The sequence below is a fragment of the Lissotriton helveticus genome, chromosome 5_1, assembly GCF_964261635.1.
Source record: "Lissotriton helveticus chromosome 5_1, aLisHel1.1, whole genome shotgun sequence".
Lineage (NCBI taxonomy): Eukaryota > Metazoa > Chordata > Amphibia > Caudata > Salamandridae > Lissotriton > Lissotriton helveticus.
In genome coordinates, this window is record NC_136065.1 from 1,577,300,862 (window position 1) to 1,577,322,955 (window position 22,094).

At 43.3% G+C, this 22,094-nt stretch overlaps 1 protein-coding gene across 3 annotated transcripts in view; it reads left to right on the forward strand.

Annotated features, from left to right (window-relative positions):
• The window catches only part of USP49 (ubiquitin specific peptidase 49), a 758,970-nt gene that overhangs the window by 434,095 nt on the left and 302,781 nt on the right, over positions 1 to 22,094 (forward strand). The window contains exon 8 of one of the 3 annotated variants that reach the window (XM_078644727.1): positions 13,109 to 15,711. The exons of the other annotated variants lie outside the window; for them this stretch is intronic. Coding sequence (XP_078500853.1) covers positions 13,109 to 13,272 — 164 coding nt within the window. The 3' untranslated portion in view covers positions 13,273 to 15,711. Of the gene's footprint in view, positions 1 to 13,108; positions 15,712 to 22,094 lie in introns of those variants that run through there. 3 annotated transcript variants of the gene reach the window in all.

Genomic DNA, 22,094 nt, shown 5'->3' on the forward strand with positions numbered 1-22,094 from the left:
GCCGTTCGGTCCTCCAGGATTTTCTGGTGTAGGATTGTATTGGTTCGCAGACCCACCACCGGGGTTGGTATTGCTGGGGTATCTATTCTAAGGTAAGGAATCTAATACTAACCTATTTCTTTCAGATGAACAAGTTACTTACCTTCGGTAACGATATATCTGTAAGAAACAGTAGTTAGTATTAGATTCCTTACCGCCCCACCCATCCTCCCCGTTCTGCGAACTGATACCTAGGGTTAAGGACATCCCTTTCAGGGCCCTAGTTTCAAATGGCACCAGTGTTAGTTCTCACATGGCTCTGCGTGTTCTGGCACGGAAAAGCTGTGTGCAAAGAACTGACGTCAGCGCGCGGAGGCGGCGTCTATATACTCCAGCGACGTCATCACGGCGCACGACGCCGACGACGCGGAGCCGCAGGGGACGCCTGCAGACGACGCCTACCGACGCGCAGGGGTACTGCTACGCAAAAGTTTCCGGATCCAGACTGACGCCTGGGGATATTCTAAGGTAAGGAATCTAATACTAACTCCTGTTTCTTACAGATATATCGTTACCGATGGTAAGTAACTTGTTCGTTACTTACCCTCTAAGCATCTGTTCATGGCATCTAGAGCTGTAGATTCACATGCACCCACCCTCCTCCCCAGACACCTGTGGCCGTTGCAGTTTCCTTTACCTTTATTGCTACGCATGGACATCTTTTTACTTAAATTACGTTACTCTCCATTCTCACCCTCCTGCGGGAAAACAATCAAACAGTGAAGCCGATGCCCATGCCTATTTTCTCCAAGAGGAGGAGTCACTCGATCATGTGACTCAAAAGATTTCTTTAAAGAAAACCAACCTGCACACACATGGATCAAACAATAGATGGCAGGAGTAGGCAAAGAATTTGAATCTAAAGCACTACATGCCACAAACAAATGCTTACATGGTAAGTAACATAATCCTTTTAAATCTTCTATAAATCCTCAAAAAACCTTTCACTGGGATCTTAAAGAATAATTATTCTGATAGAGACTTCTATCTGCAAAGCCCTCACCTTTTGAATACTCCCCAAGCATCAGACTGGATCCATGAACAGCAGTACCTCTGCATGCTGTTAGGTGACGCCACTCCAGAACGCTGATGTCCGTTCCTTACTTTCCGACCCCCTCAGACGCGTATCCGAAGCTACCTCTCATCTCTTTGTGACCCTTACCGCTATTACAAAATTGTTTTACAGTATGCAAGAGAGATTTCATCTTCCAAAATGGCAGATTTTAAGGTCTGTTGCAAATGTCTGGGACGGATCCGCATCAGATTTTCCTGGGGTTGAACCACAACTCTAACGCCTGCAGTGACTGTGCATTGATCAATGAGATTGGGAGGCAAAATGCTACATCATTAAGCACTGGAAGACTTCTCAACAAAACCGGTGCGGGTCCACAGTTTTGTCCCAGTCTTGTTCGAGTTCCAGAAGTCGTAGGAGTCGTTCTATAGGTCGGTCTTCATCCTTGGTGAGTTCGGAGAGTCTAAGCAACAAATAAAAATGCCTTTAAATTCTGTGTTTATTTCGTTACATTTGCTGGTGGTTCCAAGAGAGATGTCAGGCTATGTCTTATGACAAATAACTGCTTATTCTTTTAACATGGGGATTGGTGTTTACTTTTCTTTCTCTGAATGCAAAGTGAGAGGAGCTATACACTGAATTATGTGACACGTGCTGGAGTACAGGGAGAGTGAAAGAAAAGGCTGTGGATGACTTTTTTTTCCAACACACAACAAAATGTAAATACCTGTAAATTAACTGTAAGCAATAAGCAGTTTAGCAAGCCAAAACGAAGCACATTTTTATATTTCTGGAGTGTGCTGGAAACAGATATTTCTATAGGATCAAATCAAATCAAGACAGTTTACATGGTGATACACAAATGATTTATATTTACAGAAACCCGATTTCTACACATTATCATTTGTCTGCTATATAGTTTTATCAGTAAAACGGTGTCTGTGCAAATGTAATGTTCATTTCAAAGGAAGATGTGCTGTCTGTAAACGGTAATATGATGCTTTAGTTACATTTGAAAATCATGCCCCCCTCCCCCCCCCCACACTCCCTTTGTGTCCATTAAAGGTAGGTGGGCCGGGAAAGCTTGTAATTTCAAAAATTAGGTTTGTGGTTCTAAAACGTTTTGGAAGCACGACATATGGTATTGAGCAACATGTTGTTTGACAACTTGAGTGGATTTATCTGCAGACATTTGCAGCACATCTTAAAGCACATCATTGGACAGCATGGAAAACCCTGTTTGGAGGGTATCTTGTATCCTTGAGGCCTGCCGTATAGAGTTCCCAAAAAGTGTAAGCTAATCGAATTATAAGTCCTCAGGCGCCAACTCTATAAATTTGGGGATCTGGGGTTCAAATGTAACAGCTTTTCTCTTTGGTGAAAGAACAAGTTGGGTCCATGTGGACATTTTGGAAACTAATATATAGACACTTTTAATACGGTCAAATAATATGGTTGCCATGCTTACATGGGGAAAATGTGGATCATTGTAATTGAGACCACCATTTTTTGTACCATCTACCATATCTAGAGAATGGGGGGGGGGAATGCAGAGATCCCTGGACAGCTAAATCCTAGGGGATTTCCTAGAGACTGGGTTTTGTATATCTGAATGCTTAACTGAGGCATTTCCTGCTGGTTTGTGTTGTGAACATTAGTGTATCTGGAGTTCCCTGCTGGCTGAAGTTACATTGTAGGATGCAAGTGTTGATTTCCCATTTGTGAAACCCTAGGTAATTCCTGCTCAGAAGGTCTGCAAAGTCAGTGCCCGCCCCTAGGAAATGTTCTGCTAGTAGATGGATTTGGTGAGGGCCCATGTCTAATATTTTTGTGCTAGCTTTGAAAAATGAGAGCTGTGGGTCCCTCTTTGCTTTTCAATGTATTTCATGGCTGTCATATGGTGTGTACGAATTAGTACCATATTGGTGTAAAGATTCTTTGAAACATCTGTAAGGCTAAATGTACCGCTTACAAGTCTAGTACATAGATGAGACTAAGTCTGGTGGTGCATCCACTGACTTTGGTTACAGTCATTTCTGACGTGCAGCGCACCCTGTTTGACATGCATTTGTGGGGACTGGTCCCACATCCTACGTATGAACCAGCCGAACCCCACAGCAACCTGAATTGTGATGTCAAGCAGCTTGACAAATGGATCACAAACTGTACCAACTCCCTGGCACAATGCGAAAACAGCAACCAAAAGAGAACTAGGAAGCAAGCAAGTTAGTACACAAACGAATTAGGAGCAACAAAGCAACTCTGCAAGCAGTTAGGGAGAAGATGGAGACTGCATTGCAAAGAAGCAGACAGACTCCTTCAAAACGACCCTGAGATGCTCCCATCAGCAGATCAGAGAAACCAAATAGAAGGCCCTAGCAGAACAAATTGAAACCAGCACCAACAGATACAAACAGATCTGTACAGTAGTCAAAAAATTTGCCACACCAACCTCCACCACTAGCTGCATCACCCTCTTGAAAGATTATGCACTTACCATCTACAACAATTTCGACCCACTGTGCCAGATTCCCCCAAGCTGACTGCCAGCCCGCCCATCGAAGACCTCAGAAATCCCCAGACAACTTGCAAGAAGTCACCACACGAGAGACAGCCACATCATTAGGTCCATCCACTCTGTGGCCCCACAGACCCATGCCTCTACCAGGTCTTCAACATGGACACCCCGCATACTCAACTCCTTCATCTCCACAGCAACATTCCTAGAGACCTGGAAACACTCAGCATTAAACGCCCTACTGAAGAAACCCTTGGCTGACTGTACCCTGCTATCTAACTACTGCCCGATCTCTCTTCAGCCTTACCCAGCCAAGGTAATGGAGAAAATTATTAACGGGCAACTGACCCACCGCCTCGACAAGAACCAGCTCCTTTAGACCACACAATCTGGCTTCAGAGCCAACCACGGCACTAAAACAGCCCTTATTGTAGGGACAGACAACATCAGGATGATCCTCCACCAGGGAGAAACAGCTGCCCTTTTCCTGCTCGACCTCTCTGCAGCCTTCAGTACAGTCTTCCACTCTACCTTCATCAGAAGTGGGTATCCAGGGACCTGCCCTCAACTTCATCTCCTCCTCCTTTACAGGAAGAACCCTACAAGTCATCCTGCCACCAAACAAGTCGAAGCCAATAACCTCATATGTGGGGGTCTTCTCTCAGCCTGACCCTATTCAGTAACTACATGACCCCACTGGCATACCTGATCAGATCACCTGGCATCAACAATCTTTCATAAGCAGATGGCTACCTGTGGGACAAGACCCCTGCAATCAAAAACAACTTAGCTAGATGCATACCCAGTGTGACAATCTGGATGAGATCCAACTGTCTAAGGCTCAACATGAACAAGTGGTGTTCTTCAGTAAGAAGGCCTCAGCATGGGTCTCCACCTGGTGGCCAGCAGATTTTGGCCCCACACCAGTCCCCACCACTCACCCTCCTAAAAGACAAACCCTACATGTCAGTCCAGATAAACGCAGTGACCTCTACCTTTTTCAAAATCATGAGGATGTTATCAAAAATATAAAAAATCTTCAAGTGGCTCCAAAAACACCAGGCAAACAGTAATACAGTAGCTCATTATCAGCAGACTCGACTACAGCAATACACGACCCAGGAAGCACCAAACAACTCCTGAACGGGCTCCAAACCGTCTAGAACACGACAGCAAGACTCACACTCAACCTACCTCGTTGTACCCACGTCTCACCTCACCTCAAAACACTGCACTGGCTCCCTATACACAAGCACACTCAATTCAAACTGCTCACACACATACAAAGCATTATACAACATAAGCCCCATCAACCTCAATAGCTTCATACAGTTCCGCCAATCACCTGACCCACACGACGCTCACTAGCTCGGGTACCCCACATACACAAGAACAAAACTGACGGGCATGCTTTCTCTTGCATCACCCCTCAAGCTTGGAACAACCTGCCACAGCACATCAGAGCTTCCTATTCACTTCTAGAGTTCTACAAGAACCTGGAGACCTTGCTGTTCAACTAACCACCCCCTCTGGGACACAGCTCACCTCTTTGCATGCGACTGGATACCCTCATGCGTGATTTGTACGCTATACAATTAGCGACACTAATATTCTACTCTTTAGAATTTGTGCAGTTTTACCACAGTGTGCAGGATTTTGGTGCTTGACAAGATCAGGTGTTGGCTGAGATAGTCACCAGTGATCATTGTGGAGCTATAAAGGTCAGCATTGCACATCTGCAAACATACATTTGATACTAAAGCAAGGCAACTTGGAAGAATGGAGAACTAAGTGGACCTGCATGAATATGAACCTTTGAACATGGTGTTAAATATAGATTCCTAGTGTGGATGCATTAGTCCACTGAACTACTGCAATAATTGTGACAAATTAAAATAAAATAAATTATCAAGTTACTGAACTTATAGGTCTAGTGGTAATTGCTTTATCAAACCCCGTTTGTTTTTACCAGTGTTACTAGCCCAGTGTACATAAAAAGGCACCATCATCACATTTCCTGAAAATATTTTGTGGGCGCACACCCTGTTACTCCATCTGTTAACCCTATCTGACCATTTATATTGGTCCAGTATGATTATGCATGAATAAAGTATTAATTTAGAATCCTTGCTTCCATCACCCCGCAACACTATTCTCAATTTTTACTTAGATCATTTCCAGCGTTTACCAGTGTTACCTGCCATTAGGCTTTGAAATTCACCACTACATTTTACTTTTTTTTTTTTTAAAACAACAAAAAAACTTAAAAGGCCGTACACAGAAAGAAATAAAACTACTTGTGGTCATGAAACCAAGAACCAATGTTTGGGGAGGCACCTGAAGTACGGGGGTGCCAACTAGGGAGTGGTGCACAATTGTTTATGCTTGCATTAGGGCCCTAATCATCCTGATCATGTTTGTCTGCTTGACAAATTTGATGTTATCAGGTCATGCACTGGAATGTGAAAATGATGTGAATGCATGAGGGCTCAATTCCGTTGTTATAAACATTTCATATCGCACATAGGTGTATAGGTTAGTAGGCAATTTCAGCTTGGTTCTAGAAGAGATAGTAGTTCAGACAGGAGTCTATAAAGGGAAGTGTATGAGGCATTTGCAAAATATATAATTGGAAGTTTGGAGGAGTCACGTTCACGCATGTTTATATCAGCCGTATGCTAGCGAGCACTATTTTGCAGGCAAGTAAAATATTGTGCGCCTGGCATTGGGAGTTCCAGTCATATGTCAGACCTAGGATTGCTATGAAGTGTGGGCTTAGGGCTAGTCTGTTTCCTGCAGTTCGCCTATGGGCATAACACCTTTGGCAAGATTCAGTCAGAGGTGCTATGTCAGAAACATACTACGTTTTCAGAATCCAGCTGTTAAATTACTGGATCAGTGATAACTAAAATTATGGAATTGATTTAGATTGTTGCATAGAGTGACCGTTGAGAATTATTCAAGTTCTAGGTGAAGGGCTACAACGTTACTAGACGGAAAGGGCGTTAGAATCAGATGTAGTAAAGTGCATTCTCAGATTTGGGGCCAGATGTGCAAAGCATTTTTGAGATCGCAAACATTCTGATTTGCAGAATTGGGCTGTTTGCCACTGCAAAAATGCTTTTTGAAATGTACAGAAGGCAAATTGTGATTCGGTAAGTTGTTTCGGAATCGCAGTTTTCGTTTACAATTTGTTTTTTTAGGAAAGATCGTGTTTAGGGCGTCCTTCCAAATACTGATTTGCAGTGGTATGTATTAATAATTTGTGACTGAATTCCGGTTGCAAAACATTTATATTTTACCGCCAATCCAAAGTTGGTGCTAACCCATCCGCAATTGGAACAGGTCCCAAGGGACCCCTTCCCCTTTGAGAATGTAACACAAATATTTTTTAAGAGCAGGCAGTGGTCCTACTGCCTCCTCTTAAAAAAGGTTATGTTTCAAACTCATCCCATTTTCTTTTATTGAAAATGTACTGTATATTAGTATTGCAAACACTCTTACCAAACATAGTAATAGAAAAAAAATGTGCATTTGTAACCTAGAAAAAAGGACGGAGGGATGTAAAAGAGAGCTCTGCTTTTCCCACCGCCACATCTCTCTCCGCGGCTGCCTCCAAGCAGTAATGCCTGGTGAAGGTGTATCTATTTCTCCAGGTCGCTGCCCTGCAGATGTCCTGGAGCGGCACTCCCGTAAAAAAGGCAGTGGAGGTGGATACTGCTCTCATCGAATGGGCAGGAACTTGTGCATTCAGAGGTTTTCCAGCTGCCCGATGACAATATTCTATCACACTGGAAATCCATCTGGCAATTCCACGCTATGACAAAGGAAAGCCCTTCCTGGGTGCACTGAAGGTGACAAAAAGTTGTGAAGACTTGTGGAACGGTCTAGTCTTTTATAAATAGAATTTGAGACAGTGCTGGACCTCCAGCACATGGAGAACTCTTTCCTCCGCTGTTGTTGGTTGAGGAAAGAACCGTTTTAGAACCAGGGGCTCATTTAAATGAAAGTCAGTAGGTACCTTTGGAATAAACTTCGGATTAGTTCTGAGAATCATTCTGTCCTCCTTAAATTGCAGGAAAGGGTCTTGAATCGTGAGAGCCTGCAATTCCCCCACTCTCCTGTCCGGTGAGTGCAATGAAAAGCGCCACTTTCCACGATAGGAATTTGATATCCGCCCTGTGTATTGGCTCGAAGGGCTGCTTCATTAATTTAGAAAGAACTATATTCAAATGCCAGAGAGGTGGTGGAGGTTTTATTGGAGGAAAAACTCTGAACAATCCCTTCATGAATTGTTTAATGATTCTTGCAGACCATAGAGACATTCCTGAGGACGTCCTTCTGTAGCGTGATATTGCAGCTAAATGTACCTTTATAGATGCATGAGCCAAACCCGACTTAGCCAACATTAAGATGTATGGGAATAATCTCATGTGCTGCCGAATTCAGAGGATGAACGTTACATCTTGGCACCACAGACAGAATCTTTTCCATTTCATTCTGTAGGTCTTGTTCGTACTATCTGCTCTGGCTTTTGATAGGTTGTTTTTGCATTCTTCTGAGATCTTTAGATGTTGAAACTCACAGTGCTCAGGAGCCAGCCCGCTAAGTGTAATGATGTCGGGTCCGGATGGAGCACTTGTCCCTCGGACATCGTCAGAAGCGACGGTATTGGCTGGAGGCGAATTGGTTGTACCTCCGACAGTAGCAGAATCTCCGTGAACCAGTGCTGCCTGGGCTATCAGGATCATCCAGCACGGCTCCTTCTTGATCTTCACAAGAACTCGTGGCAGGAGAGGAATTGGAGGAAAGGCGTAGGCAAAGACGCCTGACCATGCCATCAAAAACGCATTCCCCAAGATCCCCGTTGGGGAAGCCAGCTTGCGAAGAACCGCCATTTCCTGTTCTCTGCTGTTGCGAAGAGGTCTACTGTCGGTTTCCCCCATCTTTGGAAGATGCTGTCTAGAACCCCGATCTCCCACTTGTGGTATGTGGATTTGAGCCTGCTGAGAGTATCTACTTTGACATTCTGGTACCCTGGGAGATGTTCTGCTGCTATGGATATCTTGTGTTGCCGTGCCCATTAACATATTTTTTGGGCATCTTGAGACAGGGAGAGTGATCTTGTTCCTCCCTGTTTGTTTAAGTAGTGTATCGCTGTTGTATTGTCCGTTCTTATTAACACAGCTGATCTTTTTATCCTTGGTAGGAACGCTAGCAATGCCAAGCGGACGGCTCTGAGTTCCAATAAGTTGATGTGCATTTGTTGCTCGTGCAACTTCCAGCGGCCGCTGACTTGGAGGTCCTGAAGGAACGCTCCCCATCCTTCTAGGGACGCATCTGTTGTAACTACCAGTGGGGCTGGCTCTGTAAGCAATGAAAGACCCTGCGAGACGTTCCGCTCTTGGGTCCACCATCTCGCCGCTTGAACCATAATCGGCGTCACCTTGACTATGTCTTCGAAGAATCCTCCGCTTGATGCCATTGTAGATCTAGTTGCTCTTGCAATGGACGCATCCTTCACCTGCAGCAAGGTACAAGGGGAATGCAAGATGACATTGTTCCCAGCAATGACTTGTACTTGCGTACTGAAAGAAACTTTCTTTTTGTAAAGTCCTGGAAAAGAGATATAATTCTCTGTTTCCTTTCTTTAGAGGGAAACGCCTTGTTCACCTCTGTGTCTAGTATTGCTCCCAAGAAGGTGATGTTCCTTGTCGGTTGAAGGGATGATTTTTCCTCGTTTAAAGTCAGACTAAACCTGGCAAACAACTCCACGCAAGCCGCTGTTGACGATCGGGCTGATAGTGCTTTGACCAACCAGTCGTCGAGGTAAGGAAAGACTTGGTGTTTCTGTTTCCTTAGAACAGCCGCCACTGGAGCCAGGCATTTCGTAAAAATTCTTGGGGCTGATTTCAGGCCGAACGGCAGTACCTTGAATTGGTAATGTTCTCCGGCTACCATGAACCGAAGGTACTACCTGTGGGAAGGATGGATGGGGATGTTGAAAGTATGCATCCTGTAGGGCTAATGTGGTCATATGATCTCCTGGGTCTAAAAGTAGAAGGATGTCTTGAAGAGAGACCATTCTGAAAGATTGCTTCTTGAGATAGGTGTTTAGGGATCTGAGGTCTAGAATAGGACGCCATTGGAGAACGTTTTTCTTGACTAGAAAGAATCAGGAGTAAAATCCTCTTCCCTTCTGGGAGTACGGCACCGGTTCTATTGCTCCCTTTCGGAGCATTGTCTGAATCTCCCGACACATCTGAAGTATTTACTTGACCTCTTGATGTTTCTAGAGTGTGTCCGAATTGAATTATGTTGAGGACCCATTGGTCCTTAGTTATTTGCTGCCAATTTTGGAGATAATAAGCAATCTTTCCACCCAGGGGAAGAATGATGTAAGAGTGAGAGGTGTAGCCGCATCCTGAAGGTTGTCATTGTCGTCGGGTGTTGTCTTTACCCTGACGACCTCCTGTACCTCTAGGAGTAGATTTTGTGTAGCCTCCTGACTGGCGTTGCATATACTGCTGACGGTAGGGCTGAGATGAGGTAGAGTAAGAAGAATATCTTCCTTGCTGGTATCCTCCTCTGTATTGGCCTCTACCCTTAGAGTCACGAAAAGGAACTTTCCTATATTGTAGTGTTCCCAATGATTTTGGTGTATCAGTATCTTTTTTTTATACTTTGCAGTGCCTCATCTATATGTTTACCGAATAAATTCTCTCCATTGAAAGGAAGGACTTCCAGCCTAAACGCTGTTGCTCTTAGCCATCCTTGCCTGGGTAGGACTGCCGTTCCTCCCAAAGATCTGAAGGCTATAGTCGCGATGTCCATAGTGCAATCTATGACTTCAGCAAAAGTCCTCTCCCCCTCTTGTAGAATCTTCCTGGCCTCCTGTCTTATCAGGCTCTGGGAGTCGGTCTATGAAAGGCGAGAGGTCATTCCAAAATCTGCCTGTCGTACCTGCCCAGAATGGCCAGGGCATTTGCAGCTCGAACTAGAAGGGCAGACATAGAGGAAAACCTTTTCCCTGCGTTGTCCAATCTCCTACCCTCTCTGTCCGGAGGTGTCGTAATGGTATTTCACATGTAACTGCGACGGGCTACTAACGTAGCCAAAAGGACCGCCATCATCATCCCCTTCTTCTGACTCCTCCTCCTCCAACAGGTGAGATGGTACCAGAGGTGTCACCTTACTCGGAGAGGTAAGTTCTGGGGTAATTGTCCTTTTCCTGGCAAAAACCCTTTTTTCTGGGGGTTTTCTCTCGTCGAGAGGCCCGTCGAAGAGATCGCCGTTGAAACCGCCGACGATATCGTCGTAGACGTTGCCGTTACTGTCGTCGTCGTCGATGCTGTCGACGATCCTGTAGTCGACGTCGTCGACAATCCTGACGACGCGAATGTAGTCGTAGTCATTGTCGTCATCTATGCCGTCATCTATGCCATCGTTGTCGCAGATCTCGGCATCGACACTGTCGTCGACGGTACCAAGCTCTAGAAGTGAGTTTTACCTCAGATTTCGTCGACGACGATGTCATTTTCTTCGTCAACGCTCCTGTCGACGATGTTGATTTTTCCAATCTTCCCTCAGAAGGAGTGGAGGCCGGCTTCTTGACTGGATGTTTGGTCTTAGGGGGTGATTTTGAAGGCTCTGAGCTCGTCATTTTGGTATGTTTTACCCCCGAAGCATGACCCTTGCTCTCCTTCTCCTTGCTTGGAGGAGTTTTAGAGGGACTGCGCCCAGAAGACCCAGGGGTGCTCTTTTTAAGGTCCTTCTCAGGTCTTTCCCCGAGGTATGAGCCTGAGGAGATCTACTTCTTTTTTGAGATCTTTTAGAAGTTGAAGATTCCTCCTCACGGTCACTAGACATGACTTCCTTCCTGGCTTTTAGCTTTTGAAGCCATAGTAAAAGCCTCCCTTCACGATCCCTCAAAGTTTTATTTGAAAAGGTACAACATACTTTACAATCCTTTGCCTGATGGTCTGGGTAAAGGCAGTACATGCAATCCTTATGAGGGTCGTCTGTATAGAGCCTTTTCTTCGAACAGGTGGCACAGGCTTTAAATAAACCTTTTTTCTTCTTGTCAGCCATTGTAAAAAAGGGAGAAATAGTAGGTAGTAATCCCAATAATTAAATCTGAAGAAGAAGAAACTCTCAAATCCAATCCAGATTGAGTAGAAAACTGAAGAGTTTGAGCAGAGCTCAAAGGAGACTCCCTAGCACAACGTGCGGTAGAAAATCTGAGGTGCAAAAGGTTCTCTCAGGAGTGTTCTAGAGGGTAAGGAGCACTGATTGGTTCAAGGAGAAGTTTGGTCTCTTTTACATAACTAAGGTTATGGGTTGCAAAAGGGAAAATGGGCCTAGACCTCTTTTCAGTTTGCTATATTACGAACCATTGCTTTTTTATGTACCGGAGACTCCTGTCTCGACGACGGGGAATGATTCAGGCATGTGAATCTATGAAAGTGCCAATACTGGAGCAAGTTTACTCTGTAAATATGTGGTTTTAAAACCTATATCAAGAACATATATATATGGGTAGTCCAGGTGTGTTTTAAAAGGCGTGTATAAATTTGATCAGTTTCCAGGAAACGACTTGTAGGTATGAATTTCAAAGAGATTTAACCTGGTTCACAGAAGACTACTTGAGAAGCAGTCCAGGTGAGATTTACAAGTGATATGGAGATTTAACTCCATACCCAGAAGGGTGCCTGTGCGTTTAGTGCAGAAACAAATTGCAGGATACAAAACTTTAGCTCAGTTGGCAGTGAAGGATTTGGGAGAACGGTTTGGGAGCTGAAAACAAAGACCCAGTGGGGAGGGAAGATGTGGCAAAAATTGGGACGGGCAGAAAATGACGGTCAGGAGAAAGAGTGAGTGAAGTAAGAGGGACACAAAAGAGGGTCCCGATAAAGGAGATGGCATGAAGAAGTGCAGCAAACAATGGTCAAGCGAGGTGAAGGGGTAAAACGTGAAAGGAAAACAGAAACTGAGAGTGAAAAAAGATTCACAGAAGGGAATTGAAGAGAAAAACTCTGTTGGGCCAGCAAGTTTGCACACCATGGTGCAGGAATACGTGCCCTCTGGTTTTGTACACGATGTTGGAAGTGGAATTAACAGGTCATGTAGTGCAGGTGGCACTGGAACTGATGGTCTTAAAGGCAGTGATTTTGTTGAACTTCCCTTGACGTTGAAGGTAAGGTTTGTAACTTTTAACCGATGATCGTGGTGGTCTTCATCAAGCATGATCACCTGTTGTAGAACTTGATGTATGGTGGGTCTCATGGTGCTTCAGAGAGGAGTGCGAGCTGTGCTGATGCTGCCTGACTGGTGGACTGGAGCACGAAGCTTCTAATTCCAGCATAGCCTATGCTTGTGTTTTTGCTTAAAGCGCAAGCCCTGTTTATGGACTCTAAAAGATGTGCATTTTAAATATAGAATGTCTTCCGCATCCAATGGCAATATTCAAGTTTACATGATGGAAGAAGAGCTGCTGACCCTGTGCAATTGCTAATCTGTCATCTCTGGGTTTTTTCCAGCTTTCTGGGTGCACTGCAACGACTCGAGGCTGAACATGTGCAGCGTGGACGAGGTCTGCAGAACACAGGCCTACATCCTGTTCTACACACAACGGTCAAGTGTGCAAGGCAACACAGGGATAGCAAACACAACCTACAGCTCAGGTGCAATCCTGAACCAGTGACGAGAACTGGACACTTCCTTAACGGGGCAGCCAAGCTGTCGGACTCTGCGCAGACTAGAACATTTTTATAGAAAAAGAAAGAAAAGGAAAAAAACTCTGTGTTCATCCATATCTTCACCATGTAGGTTCAGAGGGTTCTCCGCAGAAACACATCTTCTCGTGTGGATGTTTTAGTGAGCTGGCCATACCCACTGAAGTAAGGCAACAGCGTCTGTGCGGCACTCACAGGTGGTACAAACCGAGTGCCTCCGAAGTCATTTCAAAAGAAAAATAAAAAAACAGCCTAGTTTATCAAGCATTTGTCCGAACGTGCAGAAATAGGAGCTGGGGTTGGGAGGATTGCTATGTAGGGCAGCTGTCTGTTGTGAAGTAATTTAAGGCTTTAAACGGTCAATATGTAAACTAATTCCATACTCAAGTTTTTTTTGGCACCAAATGATCCCTATTATTGTGGATGCGGGTTATTTGGTACATACCCTCAAAAACAGTATTAGTTTTTAGTAGGTGTAGTACCCAGGAAGTGTGTGTGTATACATCCTGAGTCCCTGCAGTAATCCCACAGGTTGTGTGAAACCTTTGTCTGCAGTAATGCCCACAGGTTGTGTGAATCCTTCGTCTGCAGTAAATGCCATAGGTTGTGTGAATCCTTCGTCTGAAGTAATGCAATAGGTGATCTGAACCACTAGTACATGAAGTAACCCTGCCAGAAGTGTGGATTGCTAGTCTGTACTGCAACCCCACAGTTTGTGTGAATGGTTGATATGAGCCGTAAACCTACCTAATGTGTGAATAGTTAGTAGGCATGGACATCCTACCTATTGTGTGAATGGTTAGTGTGTGCAGTAGCCCCACTCATTGTGTGAAGGGTTAGTACATGCAGTAACCTGGATTGTGTGAATGGTTGGTATGAGCAGCATTCCTACCTATTGTGTAAATAGTTAGTATGCCTGGTAACCCTTCCAACTGTATGAATGGCTAGTTTGCGCATACCAGTACATGTTGTGTAGTATGTGCAGTAACCCCGCACATTGTGTGAATGTTTAGTATGTTATTGTGCAAAGAGTTAGTCTGCACAGGATTCCCATAGGCTGTGTGAAAAGTTACTCTGCTCAGGAATCGCACATGTTGTGAGAACCATTACTTTACACAGAATTTGCACATTTCTGTTGGAACGGTTACGCCCCACAGAAGTTGCACAACCTGACTTAGTCTGTTGTTAGAGAGATCATAGAATGAAAGTTTACTCTGCATTTATTCTAGAATAAAATGGTACTCCTCACAGTGAGCTCATAGATTGAATAGTTGGCTCTGCACAGCAATTCCTCAGATTGAAGTTTTAATTACATAGACTGAAGGGTTGCTTTGTACCGAATTCCCCCAAGACTGTGAGTAGTTACTATGCATAAACATCTCCTATACTTTGCAAGAAATCCCACTGACCTAAATGTTACTTCATATACACATACTAAGGGGTTACTGTGCACAGTAATCACACAGGCTGAATTGTCACTCTGTACAGACTGCGTGGGCAGTTTGTTTGGCACGAAGGTGCTCTGTTCTGTATTGTATAACTACATGGCACTCTGCAGTATGGTAATGACTGTGTTACATGGTAGGTCTAGTCTGCAAGGTGCTACAGGGACATGGCACTTCTCCTGTGTAGGATCGAAACGTTCATTGCTGATGGACATGGCACCTCTCTTTTAGGCATATTTGAGGTACTTTGTGCTCCAGTACTCAATGGACTGGACAGCTGGTATCCCCAAGGCAATATGTGCTGCAAAAACATGGCACTTCTATGTAGGATCAGTCGACTAATCAGCCTGTGCTAGAGTGCTGTAGAAACCACACTCGTGTTCTGTAAGATCGAGGTGGGCTTTGCTGGGGTGCTGCAGGAACTAGCAACTGCAACACCAAAGGGATATGATTATTCCCAGGAACTATATGCCCCTCGAGGTATTCCTGCAGGTTGTCGTCTGCTTTTCTGCATCCTTGGAGTAGGTGCTGTAGTGTCCATTTGTTGCACTCATCGCTGTTGTCCTAAAGAATACACTGAGAATGTAAAATCCCATCTGACTGACTTCAAGGCGAGAGCCGATTGGAACGTTTATAGTTTAGTGTGACCATCTGGGCCAGATTTTCAAAACGTTAACTTATTAGCTGGTTCCCTACATTTTAAAGGGTATATCCATAAGCCATTCAGATTTGCGTGGCAGTCCATGAAACCCGAAACCCTTACCCCTTATTTGTCGCTGGCAGTGCTCCCAAGTAACAAAACTCTTCACAGTATGACCAAGAACTGTGTACATTATTTTTCAATAATTACAGTCCAAGAATGAGGTCGCTGGTTCTGAGGTCAAAGAGAGAAATTGTTTTCGAAATCAAAGATATTCAAATTAATTTCCATAGTTTTTAAGACAGTTGACTGCTTGCGATATGAAGCCCTGCCCCTAGTTGGTGTGTACCATGTTAGTACATCGTTGAACTGGCCAAACTGTTATAGGGACCTGTCAGCGCCGATTCGGGGTTTCTGCCAACTCTTGCCCTGACTGAGTGGTGAGTTCATGTTTGATTCCACGTAGGTCTGCAGTAGTTGTGTGGATTGTCCAGATTGATGTTGGAAGACAGAAACTGCCATGGCTGCTGGCCTCTAATGTCTCTGTCCTCATCTCTTCCAAATAGATTTGTAACTTTAAAAACCACTGCAGGGCAGGGGGACAAATACTTCTTTTTCAGAGAGTGTGAGAATAGTCTCACTAGTAGCTTTTATCTGGAAGCTCTAGTTAGTAGTATGTGTTATGCACTTTGGTTTTAATATTTTTTCTCTTAGTTAGAAAACATTGATCCTTTTTCTGCAGATGTGGAGCAGGGCATATGGCATTTCCTACCTGAGTCTTCAAACTTTTGCCCAGAATATTGGAATTCTTCTTTGGTTAGTCTCTCGGGTCTGCCTCATTTGCCCCTCTCGGTCACACTCTCCTCCGTGTTATGCAGATTGGGCAGTAGAATGAATGGCTACTTTGATCATTTGACGCCTTTCCTCAGAATTGTTGATCATCTTTAAGGATTTTAGTTGTCCTTGTGCCTCTTGACTAGGTGATGACTGACCCATTCTTTCACCCCTGAGCGATTCTGAAATGGTAGGCAGAGTCTTATAAACATTCAAGGATGTAGAAGCATCTTAACTTGAAATTACTAAGTGGTAACACGTTACAAAGCACAATATACCCAATTCTGAAAACAAGACTCTAATGTCCATGAGACATGGAAGCAGTCAGTTTCTGGATGTATTTTTTAACTGTTGAAAGTTTGAATACAGGTTGCAGAGGTGCCCGAGATGCATGCATTGTTTAAGCAACAGCTGCACTCCATTAAGTTTCTGTGGTTTACCACACCTTCATCAGAGCTTGACCCATCCACAGGTTGAGAAGTTGGGGCTGGACGTATCACCTTTTCCTTGGTAGTAAAAATTGACTTGGCACTTGTGACTAAAGAGCGGCTGTCTGTATGTACAGTTGTTTAGAAATAAATGTTTGGCAGACGTAGGTTTTCCAAAAATCTAAAGCTCACTTCATCTTACTGAGGCTAATGCAGCTCACCACAGGGAAACTACACTTCATAGGAACTTTCTGTATTTCCACAGGGGTAGACATAAAGTGGCTTCTCTGAACAACAATCTATAATTCTGGGTGTTCTGTCCTGAACTGTTCATTATTGTGCCATTGAGTAAGCTCTTCTTTCATTGCTATTGCCGATTCCTACTTTGGAGAATTTGTTTCCGGAACAAGCTTCTTCTTCAACTGTCAATATCCTAATTAAATTTACCACTGAGATATCTATCCCGTAGGCTTGATTCACGCTTGCCATCTGTGGGAATGCCCTATGTTCTGTTATCTGGAACCAAGCCTGTCTCTTTAACCAATTTTTTTTGCCCAAAGGCAGATGTTTCAGTTCCTCAACCAAATGAATAAGGTTCAAATCAATAAATTCTACATTCCTCAAGGGTGGGGCGTTGTGGTAGAGCTAACAGAATCCACGCTTCATTCCTTATTGGCTTGTAGAATAGCAGATGTCCACGAAGGGGCCAGTTCTAGGATGCTCTCTCCAGCTGTGCTTACTATCTGTGCCAGAGCAATAGGGCAATAAGGACCTTTGAAGAAACCAGTGTGGACACTGTTTCTTTCCTGATGCAGGAAAAGTACTTTGTGTTCGAGGCACAATACTGAGAAGGAGCTACTTCTCTACTAGGAGATGAACGTTTGGTGCAGCTTGCAACTGTCCAATTGCACTACTCCCCAAAAGTAGATTTTGTCTGGAGCAAACTAGTATCCTTGTTGAGTTATAGCACTGGCGCCAGAGGCATTCGAGGACATTTGCACCACATGATTTCACACAATGGCATTGATTCATTTACATGGGTCCTAGTTTCAAGAAACTGGAAGCACATTGCCTTATTTTTCGGTCTTCCAAATCAGTCTGTACCCTTGCAACGTTGTTGGCAGTGTGCTTGGTGTTAAGACCACATCAACACTTAAGGTGTCTTGTGCTAGGAGCCATACTGTCGCTCCTATAACTATGTACACTGAAGCAGGTTGTTTGACTACATTAATAGTAGTCACCAGGGTTTTACTTGTCCTGTATGTTTGCAGCAGATTTTAGGCTTTGTGAAAGACATAGGACTTAAATAACTGAGGACTGTTTGGGTGCTTTCATTATGCTGCATAATTTTCTGCAAGGCACGCAGGCTTTTATAATGGTTAGTAAATTGATGCAGTGCTTTGCACAGGACTTCGGAAGCCATAGCAAATAAAATAACCCCCTAAAGTTCGAAAAGACTAATATTACATATTAATGGCAAACCAGTTTAGCACAACCCCTTGTCTACTTCTCTCACATTCTCATTAGATCCCTGCTTTTTATGACGTCGTTTCAGTAGGCATACATTCACTTCCAAAGTTAACTGATTATGGTGATAAAAAAGAAGCCCTTTAGGCTATCTCAAGTGACATATTCTAGTCTTCCTGTGACGGAGGTCCACTTACAATCACATATTGGTTATCGTTTATGTAGTTCACCTTCCAGGTGTCAATGCTAAGATTAGTTTTAGTTCAGGAGACTTGTGTGTAAGACCAAACAAGTGATATCCAAGCAGCCCACATCCATAGCTTTTTCATGATGTAAATACTACTAGTCCAAGAATAACTAATTTGGCTGTCATGGCTAATAATTTTGTAATGCTGTAACTTCATGATATCGCACTGGTCGTCGTCATCAGTGAATCCATTATTTTTAACGACATGGCTGTTAATTTCAGTTCTTTACTCACATTTTAGCTACATGGGATTAGACCGACCCCCCCTTCTCCTTTCTCAAATACTCAAGATGGTCAGTAGTGTAGGCTGTGCCTCTATATTTTTTACTCTACCTCATCTTGGCCAGTTGGTGCATCAGTCTTCAATAAGCAGGACTACAGCATACATCTCAAACTGACCTACAAACATATAAACTAAGTCAACGTTACACATTCAACCGCAGAAGGATGAAAGGTTCTGCCGGGAACCTGCTTGTCTCTGTGGAAGTGTTTGGCTTTTCAGCCAGCTTACATTTAGTTTAAATAATTTCCATTGCTAAACATTTTTAGCTGTTTTCTGGATCATTTACCTTTCCCTCCTGCACCCTTCACATCACCACTTCATGAAAATAATTTCTCTCCGTTTGGAAAAAATATTTTTTCGGGGTTTGAGCCTTTACTTTCCTAACTGATGCTATCTAGCCGTGATCACTCATACTTGTTAAACTCATTATTATTTCACTTACTGACTTTTTTTTTTTATTGTCCTAGTATTTAATTCTGCTGTGCTGACAACTAGTCTAACTAGGTTCCATTTCTTTTACTTTATCTACATACATCCTTTTGCTAGAATGCCTTTGGATTTTACCACTCCACAACTTTAGGAAATCAATATTATTTAAGCCCAGTTCTGTGTTTGAGAGGGCTGAACTACATAATTCTATCATTACCTCTGCATCCGACACTGTTTTCTAACTACAACACTATCCTCTCCCCTGCAGTGTGGCAAGAGCCAGCGGTCCTCTTTGCCAGGCCATATGGTCTGACTTCCTGTTACATGGTTTGGGGTCAATTCCGACAGCATTAAACCGGAGGTGCTATATTTTCTGGTCTCCAGGGGCCACTTTACACCAAATCCCTTCAGTGCACTTTGGAAATACAGTATGGAACATAGACGCTTGCACTGCCCCTTGTGTAATAGAGTAGAGGTTAAAATCCGAACAGGGTGTTCCATTTGCATGGTTATGTGGCCGAATGCAAATGAGTAAACAATTAGACTTGATTCCATGCTGTATTACAAATATGGGCAGATAGGCAAAGGAGCAGTCTTGGGATGATTGTGTGCCACACTGACTTGGTACAAGTTGTGCACTCTTTGAAAGGCAGTTACATGGATACCCACAGACATGTCCCTTTTGGTTAACCATCATTATTTATGATATTGCATATTCATGAACTTAAAAGCGAGCCTCTCACCGCCTTGTCAAAGCAACAAGACTTACCTTTCAACTAACACCTTTTTGTTTTGAGGCCTGGGCAGGAACCCATCCTCTATAGTTAAACAGTATTTAAAACGTGATGTGATGCCACATCTGTTCGCAGTTTCACTTAATGAATTGGTGTGCTATCAAAGAATGTGTCTGTAGCAGTAACTTGTATTACTTTCTTCACCACCTCATCCCCTCCTACTGTTTGCACACGAGGTTGGGGGCAGGTGGGCTAAAGGTATTTGTTCTTAGCTGAATATTTTTTTTACCTCTAGTTGTGCTCAAAGGCTGGAGCTTTACAGTATACACCTGTTTCTGTACATTGTTTTAGTATTAAGCAGGGATGTGACTTATTTCAGGATACAAACCTGATGAGATCATCTACTTGCACATTGAGTCTTCTGTATTTGGAAGCAGACAGCAGATGTATAAACGGGCAGTTTTTAACTGCTGCGGTCACCGCCGCACAGGTTCAGAAGTTTTCAGTCTTACTCGGAGGAGTCTATTTCAGTATGTGTATGTTGAAGCTCTAGGCTGGTATCTAATTACATATTCTGTTCCTTCTATCTTAGCTGACTTTGGTGGATTCAGACGTTTAAAGTATATTAGGTACATTTTGACCAGTCAGTTGGTGTTCGAGGTGGCTGCGCAACCAAGGGATCGCTGTGTATTTACCTTATTCCATGGAGTACAGGTTGGTAATTGCTACCAGCCTGGAGGGGCAGTGGTTTGTTGATGTAATTTGGCATCCCTTGGCTTAATATCTTTACACAAATTTTCGTGAAGGGTGCCAGCGTTGTATGTTAATTTCTGGGAAACACAGTGCCTGACAACTACCAAAATAAATTAGTTTTTTTGCTCATAAGAGATATATAAGAATTATTCTAGTCGGAGGAAAATGTGCTGAGCCATTTATAATCATGAATTAGGTGCCTTGTGTCGGTTATTTTAAGACCTTTTGAAAAATATTTTTTTTCTTCTGAATAAGGTAGGATTCCCATCAGTATATTGTTTCATGTGTTTAGGCTCCTACACTTTATTTATTTCCACATTTGATAGCTGGATGGGAACAAACGTAACAAACCAGCAAGACCACCGCAAGCATTGTAGTCTCATTGTGCTTTTTACCAGTTGAATTGCTGCTGTTGTTGTTTATTGATCTACAGAATTAGCTAGAATATAATTTCACCCAGCGTTGTCTAGCTTTTACTGTTAAACGGGAGGAACCTGCAGGAGTAACAAAAGGCGGTACAGAAATGCATTTTTCTTTGTAAAGGGGAAATTGCCACTGTAGTTCAAGCCAAGGTGTGGTTGACAGCTCTACTTAAATCGCAGAACATGCTCCTAGATGTGCCTTTCAATTACGCCCTCAATCCTCATGAATATGTTCTTGTTCAGGACTAATGCTGAACTCCAGGGGATAGCAAGGCTTGGCTACAGATTAAAAAAAGCAGTTCTTCAACATGAGAGCATCATTAATATCCATAAACACTGAACTATCTCTGCATACAAGAAACCAGAAAAAAAATATTCAACTGGAAACATCAATTTTCAAAAATATTTCCAAACATTGACTACCTTAAGACAAAACATTCCTTTTTAAAGCCCGAACTACAACTAAATAGCCATACAGAAGCAGGCAGAATGTATCCTTTTTCAGTAAAGAAAAGAAAGATACATAATGGTGAAGGGATTGTAGTTTAATTTTCAGCCTTGGATAAGATATCTGAATCTGGATCCCAATTTAGAAAGCGATAAGTGCCTGCTCCCCAGGACCTTGCAAGTATCCATTGTGGCTCCTTCAGAGAAGATGCATCACAACTTTGATGACGCCTCAACTCTGAGATGGCTTTCTTGGTTACAATATCTAGATCTTGAGCATGCCTCCTCCTTTCACATTCCAGATGACGATATTTTTGGTCAAACAAGCCATTCACCTACAGTTGGATAGGTCTTTGGAAGCCAATGGCACATGTTGTAGATTAGTGGTGGCAGAAATCTGTGAGGCAAGTTAATTCCCACAGATTTACCATCCATCCCTTAATGGTATATTCAGGAAACAAACATGCTGGACGACCTTTCCAGGCCAATTTAATTAGTTAAAGATCATAATCACAAGAGTAATAACTTCAGAGTAACATGTTTGATCTGAATAAGAGGGAAAGTTTCCGTAAAGTCAGCCAATTCGACCAAAGAAAAGAAGTTACAGTTGCTCTCCTTAGGAACATTTTAACTAAATAAATTTACAGAGCAAACCTAGATAA